Source organism: Podarcis tiliguerta (genome assembly GCF_965153285.1).
Source record: "Podarcis tiliguerta genome assembly, chromosome: 8".
NCBI classification, from domain to species: Eukaryota; Metazoa; Chordata; class Lepidosauria; order Squamata; family Lacertidae; genus Podarcis; species Podarcis tiliguerta.
The window spans coordinates 41,464,471-41,484,657 of NC_139541.1; the positions used below are offsets into that span (position 1 = coordinate 41,464,471).

Consider the following 20,187-nt stretch of genomic DNA (forward strand, 5'->3'; position numbering starts at 1 on the left):
TTATTAAAATAATAAAACGCTGCACATCAATCTTCACCAGGCTGAAAACATTAAATGTTTTATTACTGTGATGCAGATTTAGAAGGAGGAGCCACTCATGGGCTGACCTGATTAAACATTTTTCTATTTTGCAACACAAATAAAGGGGCCTCTGCCCTTTTCAGAAGTAGATTAGACAGAACAGCATCTAGCTGTTGCTAATGTACAATTCTGTGTAGCATCCAAGGTGAAGAGAAATATTTCAGTGGTAAAAGGAAAGGCTTGCTTTGCTCCTGACCTTGGAAGTTCAAGTTTACAGACACTATATAGTGACGGATCAGTCTGATTTATTTCTTTTAGAACCATCTCTTTAAGCTGCTGAGTCTGCTCTAATGAAGTAATACATGCAACACGACTCAGCCTCTAACCAGCAACATTGTTTAGAAACTGCATTGAATGGTCAGTTCCATAAATGAAACCAATTTGAAGAAGGCCCCCAAAGGGCACTGTCTTTTGGACATCCCTAGCTTCAAGATTTTTAGGAATGCTGTTTCAACATGCCCTATCCCTGATGTGGGCTTCTGTTTGTACAAGTCCTCACTGGCTCATAGGGAGAATGGGAATGAATTGTGTGCTCTGCAGATCTGAGTGCCTACGTATATTTTAAGTTTGTCCTCTGTGAACTAAAAAGTACTTGTCTTCTTTCTTGAACACCAGCATGTGCACTATAACATCAAACCAGGGGCATGGGCAGCCCTAAGCCAGTTCTCACAATACAGCATTGTGAAAAGTAGGTCTACATCAGGACCTCAGTATCTCAGCCCACAAGGGCCTGGAAAATCATTCAAGAACAGCCACAATCAACACAGGAGTTTCATGGCTATTTCCAGCACTACGGATCTTTTAGTACTTAGTACTTTAGTACTTTAAGCTTTGTTAGTAAAGCTTCATAGAAAATACTGCTTGAAATGTCTGCTGTACTAGTCTGGAATGCCATAAAACCTGCATCCACCACTGTGCTCCTGCTACCAAAAGGCCCTGGAAAAAATGTGTTTAATGCTGATATGTGTTCTACCTCAATCAAAAAATCGTGGGTTCTTTTGTGTTTTCGTGAAAAAGAAAAGCTCAACAACTTTGGGGTTTGTCCAAAAAAACCCACAACTCAACAACTTTCGGGGTATCCTGGCAACCCTATTTTAGGACTTCTCTCCAGGCTTCACGCACAGTGTGGAAGACTGCTACGTAACACACTTTATGTACAAATGAAATAGAATCTAAGCATGAAAAAACTCTCTCAGTGGCACTTGGCAGGGAAGATATATTCTATGTTTAGCTATGGTCTAGCTCAGGGGTTGTCAACCTGGTCCCTACCGCCCACTAGTGGGCATTTCAGGATTATAGGTGAGCGGTAGGGGGTTCTACGGCACAAGCTGAATCCTCCTTCCATCGAGCACTGGTGGGCAGTAAGGAAATTTTACCATCAAGAAAGATGCATTAGTGAGCGGTAGGTATAAAAACCGCTGGTCTAGCAAAAGTAGCAGCTGTACGAAAACCTATTTTTAAAAAGATGTTTAATTGGTTTTTGCATTTGAGGACAGGTCTGGAGAAAATAAATATTTTAAATCTCATGAGAGTTTCAAGTACATGACAGCAGGCCCATAACACAGTAAACAAGAATCTGTGTTCACAATTTCTACCTAAATCTGCTCGTTCATAAGCAGTATTCATAAATCAACTGCACAACTAGAACTTCTCCTTCTCATCCTTGAGAAACTGACAGTGGCATTTTAAGAGCCTTCTATGAATTCTCCAAAATTCTATATGCTGAAGGGGTCATCACAGTGTCACTCTGCTAAATACTCCTTCTCTTCCTGTTTCTCATCAATGTCCAGGGATCTAAAATGTGAATACGCACTTTACTTAGGTGCTACTGGTTAATATAAAGTCCAGTAGGTTAGACAGCTATTTTATGAAAACCAGAACCATGCCTCTAGTAGTCAAACACAGTTGTTTTCATTGTAGTACTTTGCCTTTTGTGATGGCAACATTTGCACTGAGCTATTCAGGATGACTCCAGATATGTGTCTTGAATAATAATAAATTAACAACAATAATTTCTGTTATATTATCATTATTACTATAAATGCTACTGGCTAGCTACACTACTCTTCCATGTACCACCTTGTTGAAAGAAAACTATATTGAGGTTCAAACCTGTCTAGGTTCAAACCTCTGCTTAGCCATGAAGCTCAATGAGTAGTCCTTGAGCAAGTCACCAGCCCTGCTTGTGCAACAGAGTAAACCATGGTTAATGGTTGACCATAATCACACCTAAAAAGGCCTGTTTAGCTTCTCTCTGCTTATGGGCCAAGGAAACAAACACCAATTCCTCCTCACTTTGCACTGCTTCCAAAGCAGGGAGCATGGTTTGTTTCACTCCAACAAGCCACAATCAGTAAGCCAAAAACAAACCCAATAGGCCTTACTTCCAAGTAGACACACATAGGATTACACTGTTAATCTCAAGAAACCGAACTTACTTCTTTGAAGAACTCACCACTTTAAGAAAACCTTCCCTGTATCTATTTTAGTTTGAATAAATTCTGGCAATGCTTGCCAATTTTGAAATTTGCAAGACAGGCATAAAACATTTTACTTTATGTCTGTCCTCTGAGTTTTTAATCACCTTTGTCCGAGGAAAACTCTGCTTTGTTGCAAAGGATACCAAATTATAACAATGCTGCAGTGGCAACATAAAATATACTCTGTAGAGTTTATTATAATCTACCTTTACAAAGTTATATTTTAAGTATGGAACTGGAACAACAAAGTGTACACAAATTGAAGGTGGTTTTCCTACAGATGGGAAGGTGTTTCCTATCTGCACAATATTCACCAACCTAAGGATAGCTTTGTGAACATACCACAAACACATACAGAAAATAAAATAAGCCCACTTTTTTATTATGAGCTACAAAAATAAACATTACTGGAAACCAGTGGGCAATCACTTGGATCCCAATATTCCCCTGTATGAGCAGTGTGTGTGTGTGAGAGAGAGATTCTTCAGGCAACTGCACTCACCTCTCTACTCTGAAGGTACCCTATCCTTCTGTAGCCTGTTTTAAACTGACACTGAGGTTGCAGATGGAGAGAAACAGTGACACATACAACCTTATGAGTGGAATTGTATTCTGCTCATGCAGCAGGACCTTTGGATCCAAGCCACTATTTCTAAATTGAGATGCAGTTAAGTGAAAAGTGTGAAGTGGAAAAGATGAGAAACCACCACCCAGGCATGACTACAGACAACAACAGCAACACACACACACACACACACACAACCGAGAAGCACACAGCAAAACAGGATTAGAGATTTATTTCTGAAAAATCAAATACATAACTGAAGTGACATGGAACACAAATTTGGTTCAGCATATTTTAACATTTTAGTAAGTGTTAATATAATAAGATCAAAATCAGCTGTCTTTAATTGATGGAGAGAGTGAAACAGAAGTAGGCGAAGTGCAGATCCCTTATAAATAGCTTTGTATGGTACTGTTGAGGAAGACATGGAGGAGCCGATCTCAGCTTCAGGTATTACATTTTTAACATGCTTTTATTGAAAAGCTTCCTATTCACTAATCAGTTTCCACAGGGAAGAGCTAGACAACAATTCCAGGACAGATTAGTTCAATAGTTGCTAAATCAGACTAGAATATATATTCATATGTAAACCTTGCATTTTAGCATAAGAAACCATTGAACTTAGTTCCAGATTATCACCTCTCCTGTATTTCTCAGTGTGAACCTGAGCTGAACACTAGGGAAAAGTTAAGGTAATGCTTTTAGCTTGTTTTTTAAACATATGTTGATAGAACTTAAAGGCAGATACCAACCCATTTCCTGCTTTCGAGTTGCTTTTGCTGTCCGTGCTGAGCTGAGAAAGGACATAATGAGGTGCTTTGGCACTGTCAGCATCAAAGATATCCATGGTTGACTCTTCACAATCTCGCCGTTTGATCCCCGGTCTCTGCTTTGGATTTCGTTTACGTGATTTACGTGGCACCTCAGTGTTATCATTGTAGGAACTGGTGCTCATGTTACTGAAGTTGGAGGGGGAATCCTCCATCCACATACTGCAGCTCTGCTCAGATTCCAATCCGCACCCCTCATCCTGGCAGGACATCCGGCTGTTGTCCAGCAAGTCCTCCGGTGGTGGTGTGATGTACAGGACTGTGTGCCTCTTCGGTGTGGACTGTTGTTGTTGCTGCTGGGCTGTGTTATTGGTTAACTGCTTGTCACTTACCCCTCGGTTACTTACCCCCATGGCTGAGGAGCAGCTCTCCACTTGCATAGCTTTGCTGTCAGTGACTGAGGTAGAGTAAATGGTGGGACTGGAAGAGGTGGTAAAGGAGCTGCAAGCACCGCCCATGGAGGAAGAGGAGGGAGCTGAAGAAGCATCTGCGGTGTACAATTCAGAAGTAAATACAGGGTACATGATCCCAACTGTGCTGGCTATAGCAGTCCCTTTGAAGTAATGTGATTAGTGAACTGATTTTTCCCCCAAATGAATGTTTTGGAATTTGGCTTGTTTTTGAATTTAAACACTTCAAGTGATATAAGGCTTAAGCAACACAGAAGTATTCTGAAAAGTGTCCAAATGATACTTCAATTTTTGTGCATGTGGCAATCAGACTTTTTTCTTTAAATTTTCTTTAAGTCATAAAAAGGCTGTAAGCAAACAAGGGCGCTTTTATTGCCTCAGCTGGACTATGAGTTTAAGCCATTTTATCTAAAATGATAGGAACCCCAATGCAAGACATGTGTCAGTGCTTTTAGGCCACATTTCATGCCAATCAACCAGCATCTGAAATTTTTGAAAAAGGTGGGACTGTGCTTAGCCACAAAGTATTAAAATAAGTTTCTAACCTATGAAGCAGAGAACTACAGGTCATTTTTAATGCAGACACTCCCTGCTTCAGAGGCAAATCCTGGAATAAAAATATGAGAAAATAAATGAGAAGAGAGCTGCTCATTATTCCAGATATTAACTATTAAATGAGAAATGAAAGACAAAAATAACTTAACCGCAACAAAATGGAACTGGTACCAATCACCATTTATGGCTTAAAAAAATTATTCAGCTGAGATTTGAAATCAGAGCATGCTGGTAAGAAAATGGAAGAGGCATGATCAAGTCACCTCCTTATGTGTTACTTCAAGTCCATAAAAATATAAAATGAATTAAAGCCACCTAGCATTACTGATGGCATAAGTAGCAGCCCATGTCTCAGCAAAAGGAACATTATTGGGGTTGATGGCTAAATAACTACCAGGGTAGGTGCTGGCCTAAGAATTAGATATCTGTTTGCGACTAGGGCTTCTTAAAAGCAGGTTAGGCAAGAAGAATGCATAGATAAAATATATTTAACTGCCCACAAAGCCTTCACTCCTCAACAGTGTCCTGAAGTCAAAGTGATTGCTCTGAGCTAAGGAGATTGTGGGCTGCAACTCTCTGCATATATCTGAGAATGCTACTAAATAAAAAAATTACCCACCAGCTTAAGACATCTCCCTATTCCAGAATAATTAGCTTAAAAAATAGTTGTATTAAGTTGATAGTACTACCTGCTGAAGGGAGCAAACAAGATTGGTAAAACTTATGTTAACTATAAAAAGAAGGTGGCTTCTGATGACTCAATGAACAGAATTTCTGTGTATAAACTGAAAGGGTCAGAAAAAGGAATTAAGATTGTTGCAGGTTCCTTTTCTTTTAAATGCATTCAATATGCAATAATATACTTAAGGTACAGAAAAAACATAACTAACATACTGACCTAGTGAAAATGTTAGTATTGCATTAAGAAGCCCAAGAAATATAGACTAAAAGCAAAACAGATCAATCTTCTGTTTAGTTTTAGTTATGACGGTTTCAAATGTGAACCTATCAGTCAGGTAATAGTGCACTCTTCCCTTAGAACTACCCCCATCCCATCTCCAGCCAGTCTCTGGAATAATCTGGAGCCACTGACAGATACCAGTTCCATTTTCCAGCTTGTTCCTTGGCAAATGCAGTGGCTGAAATTGGAAGTTTCAGTCACTCAGAACTGCATTTTTATTTAAAAAAAAAACCAAAACATTTTCCAAGTCCTTTTTGTATCATGCATTAATGCAATGCTTTCCTTAGAAAGATGTAAAGTTTGCTAATTTCAGTGACTATATATAATTGCTGATTTGCAGCCACTTTGAGTTGAAAAGTTTGCTATGGGACATTATTTTTTTTAGATAGCTTTTGTTAAAATAGCACTAACTTCCATTTGCTTTTAAATAGTCACCCACCTAGAAATGCAAAAATGCAGCTAGCATACTGCATGCACTGTAAAACATGCAGGAAGAATGCTCTAAACTTGCATTGCTGCAGACAATCCTTTCCCCCTCTCTAGTAGCACCCCACCCCGAAAGGAAACTCCATGCAGAATATGACCATCTCTGGATTCTTCCCCAAACAAAGATGATCATACAAGGGTCAGGCGTTAGTACGGAGGCTGCCTCATCTTTGATTTAAGGTGCAGAGAGTTTACACACTTAAGCTGTGTGTTTGGCACCAGCCCATTATGCTGATCTGTGAATAGTGTGGATAGAAAAGTAACCATGTTCCTATCTAAAATGGAAGATTTTGGAACTTTCACATCAGTCCACACTGGGGTAGTTATGCCAGGCAGGATTAGCAGTCTGAAGAGGGAATTCACATAAAATAAAATCCTACCAAGAAAGCCAAGGTATGCTAATTTTATCAAGCAAAATATTAGCACCAAGTTAAGTAGCTTTAAACCTGTGTTAAATAAATAGTAACTTTCTTAAAAGGAAATTCTCCAATTAGTATAGTTTTGCAGATAATTTGAAAAGCACAGACTACCAGGACCCTATTTTTTTGCTACCCCTGTGAATCAGTCATGTGGACTGGAACCAAATAATTGTTTGGTTTACGTACTCACAGCTGTGCCAAGTTATAAACTTGAAGCTTTAAAGCTTAAAAAATAGGCAAATTTAGTTACACCAATGAAAAAGAACTAATTATATGTCCTTATACCAATATTAATAATATAACCCAGGCCAAAGATCCTACTATTGCATTTGAAGTTAGGCAGGCGGACCTCTTTACTTTTGTAGCTGAAAAGGCTCAGGAAATGATTGATGCATTACACATCAGTGAGATAAATGCTATTTTTTCAGGTAGTGTATACATAATTTGGATGCAGTGTTAAATTCAATCTGAAAAAGTAATGGCAATCCCTTGACTGATCACTCCATACTAAAGCAGTCTCAAACCCTTTTCATTATTAACAAAAATGTCCTCTCAACTGAGCCCAAGTCATGGCAATAAGAGTGCCAGCCATTAAGAGTTAGCCAAGTCCAAGACATAAGGAAATTGGCTTTCTCTAGGAAGGTGGTCACCAGAAAGTAACCCCTCATATTCCCACTTTGCAACCTTAACCCAGAAACACAGTCCTCCCACTTTAAGCATTTTCCTTTTACTTCTAGAATAGAATTTACTCACTAGGACCCAAGAGACACAGCTCAATAAGCACAAACTCGATGTTTGGGGAGGGTTGGATATTTTTACTGCATTTTGTTAAATACAAGATTACAGTCTAACAAGGTTCAGTTTCAGTTACATTTTAAAGCCATTTTAGAATTACAATCACATGCCAAGAATGTTTTATGACAGTCTCCAGAGGCATGGCAACAAAAACTACAATACACAGTTATCTGTGCAAGTCATTTTATAATTAACTCATCCAAGATCCAAACAGGAGAGATCACACTGGAAGTTAAAAGCCCTTTGAGCTCCAATACCATCAATAGTCAAAGATGAAATAAAATATGTAGTTCAAGAAAGAACAACAAGCTCCTGCACCCTTATTGGCATCTGCTTCAGTTCTGTCTTAGAAACAAAAGGACTCAAAGCAAGCCTGTGCAGTGCATTGCAAAGTAATGGCCACCCCTGCTCTGTGCTACAAGTGACAGCTCATGTCAGTCTGCAAAGACCCTTTGCTTTCCAGGTACTAGTAGCTTTTAACCTAAATAAGCATTTTGTTTTTATGGCAGTGAGGCAGTTTTTTAAAGCCTCTCCTCTCCTCAGAATAAGATTTAGGAGCTGAGAATCAAAGAGGTTATGGGCCGCTTGGGTTACTAGCTAAAGCTACGATAGCTTTATACAACCTTGGGAGACTAAGACTCTAAGATTTTAAGCCCTTTTAAAATTCTCTGTCCTCCATCAGCTCACTGCTAGTTTCAGAGAGATTTGCTATCTTTAGGCAGAGCTTAAAGGAAGCCATTTCTTGCCCTGAGGTATTTCTCTTAACATAAGCCCTTCAGGGCTACAAGGCTTTTCAAGAAGACCAAACATCAGTTCAAGTGATGAGAAAACTAACAGGCAAGCTACCCTGCAAGGAAAAGTCACCTTCCAAAGTGGAGAACATGAGAGATCAAAAGCTAAGCCTTGGGATGCCCCTGTATATGAACCACTATTATGCACAAGCAGCTGGTGGAAGAACTCACAGCTTTCCAGAAACTGGCACACTTGCCATGCTATTTGCTGTTCAGAAAACAGAATGAAAACAATAAGCATTCAACAACACAGGGTGAACCCTTGGCATTTTGATAGACTCAATCCCCAGAGCCTATCCCTACACAAGTGTCATTTATGAACCTTGCATTTTCTATTCTTGGCAGTTTCCACTTCCAATATTGCTCAAATCTTTCTGTGGGTTAATTTTGCAGGACCAGTGAATTCAGAGCGACAGTTTTGGAGTAAAGACAGAAGGACACGAGCCCTTGTGTTGTCAAAGGTAGAAGTATGAACCGGGACAAAGTGGCTGCAAACCTGCTTCCGACACCTTCTGTGTCAACTTTGGCTGCTTACTTTTCTTCAGCTTCATTTATTGATGTAAAATCAAAAACTTTATTAAGAGTTTAACTTCAGTCAATCCACTATTTATAACAAAACAAAAAGAAAAAGAAAGGAAAGACTTATGAAGAAGTCTGAAAACAAGACCGACCTATACCCTGGGTGAGATTGGATGGGTTAAGTGTCTCTGGTACTATTTGTCTTCACTATTGACAGACACTGTCACACAACCCACCACACGATGCCTGTCTCTGAATGGCGGAGCTAGAATGCAAGTTAAGTGTATTAATAGAGAAAACAGCTAGCATCCCAGCAAATATCATAAAAGCAATCCAATTTACTTTAAAAGTTCAAGGCAGATTCAAAGTAGGTTGGTTACTTACATTAAACCCCAAACAATTTTAAATTCCCCATTACATTCACATGCCAAAACAAGTATTATTTAACACAATTAAAAACAGGATTCAGTCTGCTTTGACAGACGGGAAATCCATAATTTGACACTCATATTTACAGATGCACAAGTGGTTATTTCTTACCTGGAACTTTTGTTGGGTGATTCATGTTCACCAATTCAGACTAGGTGGTCTGCCACTCAAGAGCGACAATCAGTTGCAATCAACCAGCAAGCATGAATTCAGAGCCCTCATACCTATTTATCCCTGCCCAGTATTCCTCTCCAGACACAAGGAAATGCTGCATTGTCTTGATCAATAAACTTAACATTTCTCCAGAAAGGAAATGACTGTCCTTTCTGGTCCAATCTTTACAATATGCGATAATTAGTTTGGTAAATTTTTCACACTAGTCATCATTCTATGAAGCTGGTAAGAGACACGTGATAATCTCACTAGTGTTCTTACCATAGGCAGAAGCAAAACCCTGCAACTACTGCTCAGTGGAAACATAGACTGACAGCTAACAAACTCACCCCAAATCTATCCTATTAAAACAAATGTGTTTTGTTCAAGAGCAAATATAACTGATCAGTCAAGAAAAAACCTCAGTAAAGCATGAGACTCTTGATCTCAGGGTCATGGGTTTGAGCCCCACATTAGGCAAAAGATTCCTGCATTGCAGCAGGTTGGTCCAGATGACCCTTGCGGTCCCTTCCAACTCTACAATTCTGAGATTCTATGAGAAGAGAAGAGTTTTAACAGGATAAAAAGAGGTAGGCACTGGCAAACTACCTATTTACTTTTACTGGATTTAGTGCAAAGAAGAAAGCAGGTATAATGTATGTAGCAAGGGTCCTTGTGCAGTGTATTGTGAAGAACATGACTAAGCTTAAATTGCACAGCAATTCAGGCAGATGAGGAAACCATCCCTAAAGCAGCCACCGAAGTCTCATAAAGCTAACTGGACAATGAACTCTGCTATGCCTCTCTGGAGCCGTAGGTGTACCAGTGTGTGTCTAAAACTATTGATCAAGCAGCACAATGTCAAACAACATAACCTGCCTTTAGAAGACAGATAAGAATCCCTTCTAGTCCCCTTTTTGACAAATACACACACAACATAAATCACTATCTTAAAAAAATGTGATTTATCTCCTCCTCTTTCCATTGATATGTAGAATCTTGCCAGTTTTTAAACTATGTGAATTTGAAACTTTGTCAGAATTATATTGTACTCTGAGGTATAATGCACATTATCATGCAAATTAAGCCTCATGTCACATTAACCATGTCAAAAGAGAAAGTATAAAATCAAGGCTTTATAAAGAGAAGCTACAGAAGACAAATGAAGCCTTTGCTATTATGGACAAATATAGTCAAAATGACCTAAGATGTGTTTTTATACTCAAGTTTCTGAGCAACTACTTGCTCCTAATATGACAGGAGCTAGTATTTCTAGTTTAAAAGTTCCTTGCGAAAATTAAAAAATAAATTTTGGTACTGACTTAGGCTACACCAATGGTAAAAGTAAACTAAAGGAGCACTTATTGTTGCAATTTTTTTTACCTTCAAGCAAATCAAAATGATTAAAAACAAGGCACTTGACCTTTCTCCACCTTCTGAAAGTCATGGCCTCTCATTCAAGAGAGATTTGCATGGTGTTTTTAAGACAGAGGTAGGCAAACTAAGACCCAAGGGCCGGATCCAGCCCAATTGCCTTCTAAATCCAGCCCGTGGACAGTCCAGGAATCAGCGTGTTTTTACATGAATAGAATGTGTCCCTTTATTTAAAATGCATCTCTAGGTTACTTGTGGGGCATAGGAATTCATTCATATATTTTTTTCAAAATTTAGTCCGGCCCCCCACTAGGGCTGAGGGACAGTGGACTGGCCCCCTGCTGAAAAAGTTTGCTTACCCCTGTTTTAAGACATTTGTTGTGATGCTATAAAGTTTAATATCAAACTGTGAAAGGGAGGTTGGCAGATATGTGTTGGAGTGAAAAAGCAACCGATTTGAGACAGCTCATTTCTCAGACCCATTCTTGAAGCACTGTTTCTTCCTACTTAGCAAACACAGCATTTCACATTAAATGCTAGTATCCTGCTAAGACACACCTGTTTGCACCTTCTGGCAAGAGACACTTAGAAATAGACTGGCTGCACAGAAAGGATAAGCTCTCTCTCACTCTCTCTCCACACACACACACAGAGGTGTTATCAAGATGTATCTGCCTTCAAAAGATAGACAACTCTTCCCAGCTTAACTATATATAGTTCATCATGAAAGTTCAGAAATAAGCTGAGAACTATGTTAAAATTAAGAATTCATAGCTGGTTAATTTACAAAGAAACCACCTCATGTTTGGATTGATGAATATGAAACACACCTTTTATGTTAAAATAATCAAATGTGCTCTTAAAAGACCAATTAGCAAGACTCAGTTTTAAAATGGTTTAGACTGATTTGAAAATTGGAAGCCAAACACTAATAGCAGAACTAGCAGTCTGTTCCTGCAGGCCCTCATACCTGAAATCAGCCAATCCTGTTCCTCCAGAAATCTGAAGTTAACTGCAGAAAATCTTTATGTAACCTGCTTATGTGTCCCAGAACCTCAGATCAAAGCACTGAAAGAAAAACCTGGGGCAATCTGATTTGCAGCCAGATACTGTGTCACCCTGTGGCTAGGGAAGCAGAGAACAAATGAAGTAAAGTCTTAAATGAGGAAAATATTTTTTACCAGCTCTCTCCTCTTAATCTAGTCATTGGCACCAGTAATGGCAACTGTGTCAGAAAGCTTAAATAAAGGAGAGGGAGCCAAAACACAGAATATTTGCTTGGGTCTTCAAGAAACTGCAATCAGCTTTAAAAAGAGTTGCTTTTGGATTCTTACTGATTATAAAAAAGCAAAAAACTGTCCCTTCAGGATAAATAAGAGTAGATACAACAGATTTGCACAAAACAATAAGGAGTTTTGTTTTTCGGGCATAAAAGGAATGGGCTCCTGCAGTTCTAGATTGTCCAAGGTCACCTTCTCCTCCCAGCCACTTGACAATGTGGCCGATTGGAAGCTATCCTTGTCTGCCTGATGAAAGGACTAGAATGAGTGAAAGTGATGCTTTGTCCCATTTTTTAAGTGATTTCAATCTCATAAAACCCTCCACAATCCCACAGCCATAACTCCCATCTTCCCAAAGTCCCTAGCTAGATTGCTCTTTGAAAATTGGGATGGTTCAGTCGGTAGAGCACGAGACTCCTAATCTTAGGGTTGTGGGTTCAAGCTCCACGTTGGGCAAAAGATTCCTGCACTGCAGGAGGTTGGACTAGGTGACCCTTGTGGTCCCTTCCAACTCTACAATTCTATGATTATTTCTACAGAAGAGAAGGCCAGGCACAACAGTTCTGTACAGAGAGCACAATACCCTGAATGTTAATGTGGTGGCTGATTTATGTCCCCCTCCATCTACATGTAACATCTTAAAGAACTCTGGCATGGTTCAGGGTCAAGCAGAATGAACTCTGCATCCAGTTTTGGAGAAGCTTAGTACACCCAGCTGTAAAAGCCAAGTCAACCTGCATCTTCAAAGAAGGAGTGTGTGGTCCACACTCTGAAATGGGAAGAACTCCTGGGAAGAATTAGCCCCTCCATGATAAATGCTATCTAATGAGAGACTAGTGAAGACCACCCAGAATTACAGAATTTCCCAATGCTAGGTCTTCCTAAAACTCAACTACTAGCCAATGACTACAATATATTCTTTTTGTGCCTTTTGGCTTGCCTGTAGAAAAGGAGCAGAGTCACATGAATGCTCTGGCCCAAAGTTTCAGCTGGGACTTCAGTTTATCCATGTTGGAGGAGAACGATCCTCTTTGGGTCTATGGTATTGAGTTAATCCCAAATGGCAGATACATGCTGCTGAGAAAGAAGAGATACACCATCATACCAGCAGGGTTTGTGGGCTTTAAGCTGAGTGACCTATTCAACAAGGCTTCTTGTAAGCATTCATGTATTTGCTGAAGGTTTTACTCCTCTAAGGGCTTTCTCCTCAGTTTCTCCAATATCCCAAAGTAGCAGAACTCTCACTTCCAAGATTCCAGACATGCTTGATTAATATTGCTCCTATCTGCACACAAGGTAGTTTCCTTCAATATATTTTTAATGATTGGGGGTGGCAGAACTGCAAACCCACCATGCAGACCTTCCAAGTGTCCCTATTTTCCAGGGACGTCCCTGATTTAAAGAAGCTGTCCTGGTTTCTGATTTGATCCCACTTTTCCTTAGGACACCCCTATTTTCACTGGAGAAATGTTGTAGGGTATGGAGTTGCTTGACTCCTGAGCCATCTGAAGGCAATCCTGTACAGGGAAGATTTTTTAAAATGTTTTATGTTTTATTATATTTATATATATATTGAAAGCTGCCTGGAGTGGCTGGGGCAACCCAGAAAGATGTGTGGGGTATAAATAGTAAAATTATCATTATGGAATGGAGCATTCCTATTTTCACTGGAGAAATGTTAAGAGGGTATGCACCATGTGAATTCAAAATAAATCTTGGCAAACTTCATATTGTTATCACGGCTATTTTGTCTCTGTCTCTCTTCAGTATCCATCGCTGCTTATCTTGACTGATTCTCTTCCCAGCATGTTAAGGCTGCAATTTCTGAGTTAGCCTTTACAGCAATTTGATTGTCCTCTCTATAAATTATCTGGAGTTGGAGCCTACTGTATTCAGCACTGCTGAAATATAAATAACTGTTTTTTAAATAGACCAAGTTCACTCACTTAAAACTTTAAAACTACAAATCTAGGGGCAGTCTCTATGATGAAAACTTAAGTGCGAACCACCCCTTCGGAACAAACTGCAGGATGCTGACCACAGTAATTGTAATTATTCGGATTTAAGTTTTTTAGTTTTTAAAGTCAGAGAAACATTTAATTAATTAAACATTTAATACTATTAGCAAAGAGATAGAAAGAATATTGAAAAATTATTCTTATTCAATTAATATGGTCCCCTATATAAATACCATATTGTGGAATATGCTAGTTTTCTTTAGTTTTTGTTAATATGAACTCCCATAGGTTCAGTTTTTGAAAGGAAGTGGATTGACTGTCAGACAACTAATGCCTAGAAGTAACAGACACATAGTTCTTCTCATCAGCTATATCAGATGCTTGAAAATGATCTCAAAATATGAAAATCAACAGTAAAGTATTTCTGTGGATTTAAAGTGCTAGCAGTTTTCAAAATATCTTGCAACTGTTGTTCTCTTTTGACTGAATTAGCTTCTGAAGTGCAGAATGAAACTACACTGGATGATTTGTTAACTAAAGTAGTCTTGGATCTAATTACCAATCTCCCCGATACACAATTAAATCCACAGATTTCATTAGGGAAAGTATTCAAATATATCAGCATTGAGCAGTGCTGTAAAGTTTTACCCTAGACTTAAGCCTTGTACTACCAAACCAAGAGGCTCATTTTCAGGGTTGAACATACTAGAGAAGGCACTCCTATCTAAATTGAATGCACTGAACACATTGCTTAGTCCAGCTATGCTCTGATAATAAATAGCCTTATGGAGAAGGCTAGACTAGGCCAGACACATGATGTTCTATTACAAATATTACATGGTCAGTCAAGCAATCTCAGCCCATGAGAGGAAAACCCTGGAGCACATCCATTAGTGAGGGTATTATAAAGTTGGAGGCATTCCAGATGAACAAGAATTTGAATGCCAACTGCCAATTCAGGTTTGCCCCTTCATAACAAAAACAGTCGTCATTCCCCTAAACAGAAGAAAATGATCCAGCAATAGGAATTTTATTTTAAAAGAACAAATGTATGAGGCTGAATAGGTGATAACTTAAGTTTAAAAAATATTTTGGTAACTGGATTCAAACACACCTACATTTAGCAGGTATCAACTATCCCTTCACATATCACCTAATCACTTTCAGGACCAAACAGAAAGCCATGTAAGCTGAATCATTCATGGTTTCATCAAGCCATGTGGTGGTGGGGAAATGAAAGTAGAAGCCACAAACCCAGAACACTGCTGCAGATTTCATTTCTGTCCTGGTTTGCAAGGCAGCATTCTCTGGCCCATTCAAATACTCCCATTTAGTTCTAAACTGGCAACTACTACATCAAAATATAATATATCTGAGGAGTCCAGCACCACCATAGGGGCAAAAGAGGAAATGTGCAATAATAATTTCCCCTAGTTCTAAGTCTTGTGTTAGTCTTGTGGGGGTTTTTTAAGACTGCAAACTTTTCCAGCACTGCTCATGCTGACAACAATATTAATATGCATTATGTTCTTAATTTTACTCAAGTGGAGTACTTACCAGCAGCAACTACACCCGGAGGGGGCGAACCTGCCTCACCACCACTTGTTTGACTCATGGATGCTACAGAGAGTTCTCTGGAAGGTGGTAACTGCAGCTCCTTTGGGAGAAGGTCATAGACAGATTCTAAAAAGAAAGAAAAAATATGTCTTAAGAAAACAAATAAATGTCCCTATATTTTGCTACCAAAATAGCAGGAATGCTAAAAATCGTGCTATGTTGGTATGCCTCAAATCTATGATAGAAAGAAAAGGTTGTATTACCTCAGTACCAGAGATAAGAGTCCAAAAGCACTGAAAGAGTCTAGCAATTACATAGGATTTCAGTAAAAGACTAAATCAAATCTTTGGCATTTGTAAGAAATTCCATAGATACTAACTTTCCATCGCAATTATGGCAACGTATGCCAACCAATTGCATTCACCAAATTTTACATGGTTTTTAAGGCTTTGGACAAGCATCTGAAGAGCACCAAGTGTACCCTGCCAAATCACAAACCAGCTTTTGGTGCGTACATGAACACTATCACACATCTCCCTTTGCATCCCTGCTCCAAACTACCGGTATATAAAATTTCTGAGAAACTAAAGACTAATATTGGGTAGTGCAAGAGTAATGGAACAAAACCTATATGGAAAGTATTACAAAGATTGTCTAGGAAGGAAATATAAGCAGGACACAAGCTCCTTGCTGGTTCCTGTTCAGATTTTTCCAGTAAGAAGCACAATGAGTTTCATTTCTACTGAATGGTTAGAATTTGACCCTTAACAATCAACTCAACTCTTATAGCCGACTCAATTTTCCTTTTTACTATGTTCTGTTTCATATAAATCCATGTTTTTTCCATAAAAGCAGTCCTCAATATTCTTGACAAACAGCAACTAATTTACTTTAACAGAGATAATATATGTTTCTGATCCAGACAATCCACTTTTCTGATTCAGATAATGCACTGTATCATTTTTTTATTACATAGATCACTAAGTTCTGGCTGTTTTCATTCATTTTGCTCAACTATACATTATAAACTATCACAAAAAAACAGATACCCAAAGATGTCCATTTATCATCTGCTACATGATTTTGTATTACCATACAAATGGCAAGTTTTTAGCCTCCAACAACCCTGGATAATAATGCTCCTAAACACCAACCACAAGGAGAGGGGATTTGCATGAGACCAAGAGGAGGGTATTCCATGCTGCCTGCCTCCCAAATCAAAATACCAATGAAGTTCTCCTGAGCTGGGTTCACAGAGTAACTTCACAGAATTGTAAAATCCAACCTCAAAAGTAGAAAGAACGCTACAAACCCCTGAACACATTCCTGGCTTGGATTAAAATTTGGAATGAATCATCAATTTAGTTTTCATTACCTTCTCCAAGGACTCTCATCTAGCATTAATAATATCTTTCCATACAAGGACAGGCCCTTTATTCAGGTTTTAGAATCCAGGAGGGAAGCAGTGAAATGCAGCCCACACAAGGCAACAATGGGCAACAGATCCAGCTGTAGCCTTTGAACTGCAGTTGGCACTATGACTAGTAGTACAGAGTGAGAAGATACTCTGCTAACCCTAACTCTTGAGGCATGCAAACAAGGTGAAATGTTACTCCTTGCAGGGGAATGAATGTGAGCATTATCTCCTTGCCAAAGCACCCTAGAATATTCTCAAATCTGCCCTTGTTTAGGCACAGAAATCTCCCCCATTAAAATGTGTGTGACTTAGAGAAAAGAACTCCACTTAGATGTCTTTTTAAACAGTGATATAACAGCCTCTTTAAAACTAATCCACCTTTCACCTTGGGCCCCCCAAATTTCCTTGTAAGAAAAAAACTTACTTTGGATAGCTTACTTCAATACCTTTATTGTTACAAAGTTAACACTTTGCTTGCAGAAGGCAAAGATAGGGTTCCAAGCAGACTTTACAATTCAAAGCAGCTCAAGTGCGCAAACAAGGAAAATGGCCAGGCACTGTTGGAAAGAAGGCCTGCCTTAAAGGGCACAGCAATACAATTGTGGCTACTTTACCCAGCCTTACACACCAGCCACAGCTTACACCCGGTGTCCAAATGTTCTTGTCAGCACAGAGAAGAAACCTGGTGCAGCTGGGAAGCAGGGCTGTGAGCAGAGGAAGAAAGAGGGTAGACAATGCAGAGCCTAGCGGGGGGGGGGGGGGGACTAGCCAAGTTTTTTGCCTCAGATGAAGTTTCCAGAGGGGCATCATTGAGGCTCCAGCCTGTGTGTGTTTGTATGGGGGGTTGCCAAACTGGGTCTTCGACCCAAGGGAATTAAAGCCTACTTTCACCCCTGGATGACTGGACAGTGCTTTTATCCCTAATTAAAAGCCACTACAGCTCATCTAGGGAAGTAGTCTCAGTGAGAGCTTACTTTTAGTGATTGTACAGGCAATACGGGGCATTCAACGCCCACTTTATATATACATGCAATTATATATAGCTGCAGATTACCCTTCAGAAAAAAATCTCTACCTTATTTGGGTCACTGAAGGCAGTATCAAACAAAATAGTTCCATTAGCACAATGACATCTGGTTGCTCAACAGAACTTCCCACTACTCTCCTCAAATCTCCCTCCTCCCAGTACCGATTTAGGTGCATGGAAAGGAGAGGGCAGTTCTTTGGCACAGCCAGAAGATATTGTCTTAATTAAGTTACTTCGTCAGATACTGCCCTAATTTATTTAGTTTATGTAGAGCATTATATGCACAACTCATCCAAATGATTCCATTGAAGAAAAAACTATAAATAATGATGTATTTATATTGTAGCATACCAAAATATACAATAAAACCAGGCAGTAGTTATGATGTTAGTGTACCTCCTTAGCGAAGGCATTCCAGTAGCAGGGGTAAAACTCAGCAGTTTGACAGAGCTAAGGGCACCCAACACTCTGACAAATAAAGCATCTGGTATGACACAGATCCCTATCATGGAGGTCTCATTTCTACTGCAGTTTCTGAACAGGGTAAGAAACAGAAGGAGCCTCTTGCAAAAGCAGGATGAGAAGCTCTCACTGTTTCTTATATTTCCTGAACTCCACACAAATTAGGTATGACCATGCCTTTGTCCCATGCCCTCAGCACATACTGGAGTACTCAAGGGAGGGGTGTAGAAGTAGCTACAAATAATGGCTGGCTCCTTAGCCAAGTCACGATTTGTGGATCCCTTGTGGACAATAATACCTAATTCCAAGATTAATGTTAAGAAAGTACTTCGTGCCACAAGGTGTATGTCAACAGCCAATAGTTCAGGTGTTTAGTTCTAAATAAATATTTTATTGCCAATTTTAATGTTTGTTGTTGTTGTTGTTGTTTGTAAATACTTAGAGGTTTTATTTACAATCAAGCAGTATAGAAATTTTGTTAAATAAATATATAAAATTGGCAGAATCGTCACATCTTTTTGCCCAGGAATCTTTGTTGATTTTTGCTTCGGAACGCTGATGGCAATTGTTTTGGAACATTTATTCTGCCAACAGTTTCTGCCCTGCAAAGATACAACATTCTTGCCCACTTCAAGCTTGGCTCTCAACATGACTGGCAACTGCACTGGAAAACATACCAGTTGCATGCCTGATGCGCATTAGCTTTCTAAAAGATTATGACAGCCAAGAATAACTGCCAGCATTCTACACATAATCATTCTAGCATCTTACTACTGTACTGCTTGCTGAAATAAGCACATCAGCTTCTAGGTATAGGACCTTGATCTAAGAAGAGAGAATATCAGAACTTCCAACTATCAAGCAACACCAGTGAATCTGAAGTGTATTGTCACCTTAGCTAGCATACTTTCCAAATGGGCTTTGTTATCCACCTTTGTTATATCTGAGGAGCACTTTCCCCTCCTTAAATCATATTTTTCACATCATACATATCTTCAGTTGCTGAAAGGGTTTAGAAGGATTCCATCCCTTTAAGTAAAAGCCAAATATCTACCATCTGGTCAACATAATCTGTACACATCTCTTTTTCTGAGAACAGTAGAGCAAGTCAGATAGCCATCAGAGCAAAACACAACAGTCAGAACGCGAACGCAAAGAATTGCACAACTGAGCACATGCAACCAATATGGCTGTGGGCTTCTGCTTCTCTGTCAGAAGGCTACCATGCTATAGAGCAAACCACTCTTTTGAAATGGAGGAAAATGTCGAAAGTAGTCAAAATGCCTTCTAGGCATTTTTCATGGTTAAAATATTCTCTGGATTCCAATCAATATTGTTTAAATATTTCCCCTAATAACATAATTGTCCCTAAAATACAACTTTACATATATATTTTTGTATACTTGAATAAAATATGCTGATTTTCTTAAACATTATTTCAACATTTTAGAAGTAATTAACTTATAAAAACATGTTTTGAACTAATTATATACAATATAGCAATGTAATATCTTGTTGACCAACTTTTGCTGCTTTTATCATCTTGATACCTAGGCAGCTTTCTTCCTACTATCACCGTTACCAAAATGTCTGTTTTCCTATTCATTTCTTTTGGAACATATCACAGAGGTCTCCCTT

At 39.0% G+C, this 20,187-nt stretch overlaps 1 protein-coding gene across 10 annotated transcripts in view; it reads right to left on the reverse strand.

The window, feature by feature from the left end:
* Nucleotides 1–20,187, reverse strand: part of NFAT5 (nuclear factor of activated T cells 5) — a 59,738-nt gene that overhangs the window by 18,291 nt on the left and 21,260 nt on the right. For 2 of the 10 annotated variants that reach the window (XM_083452400.1, XM_083452402.1), the window contains exons 2-3: nt 15,644–15,769; nt 3,879–4,443 (exon numbers count right to left, since the gene is read on the reverse strand). In XM_083452400.1, the coding sequence (XP_083308526.1) occupies nt 3,879–4,443; nt 15,644–15,769 (691 nt within the window). The other 8 variants (XM_083452406.1, XM_083452403.1, XM_083452407.1 and 5 more) reach the window with 8 other exon arrangements.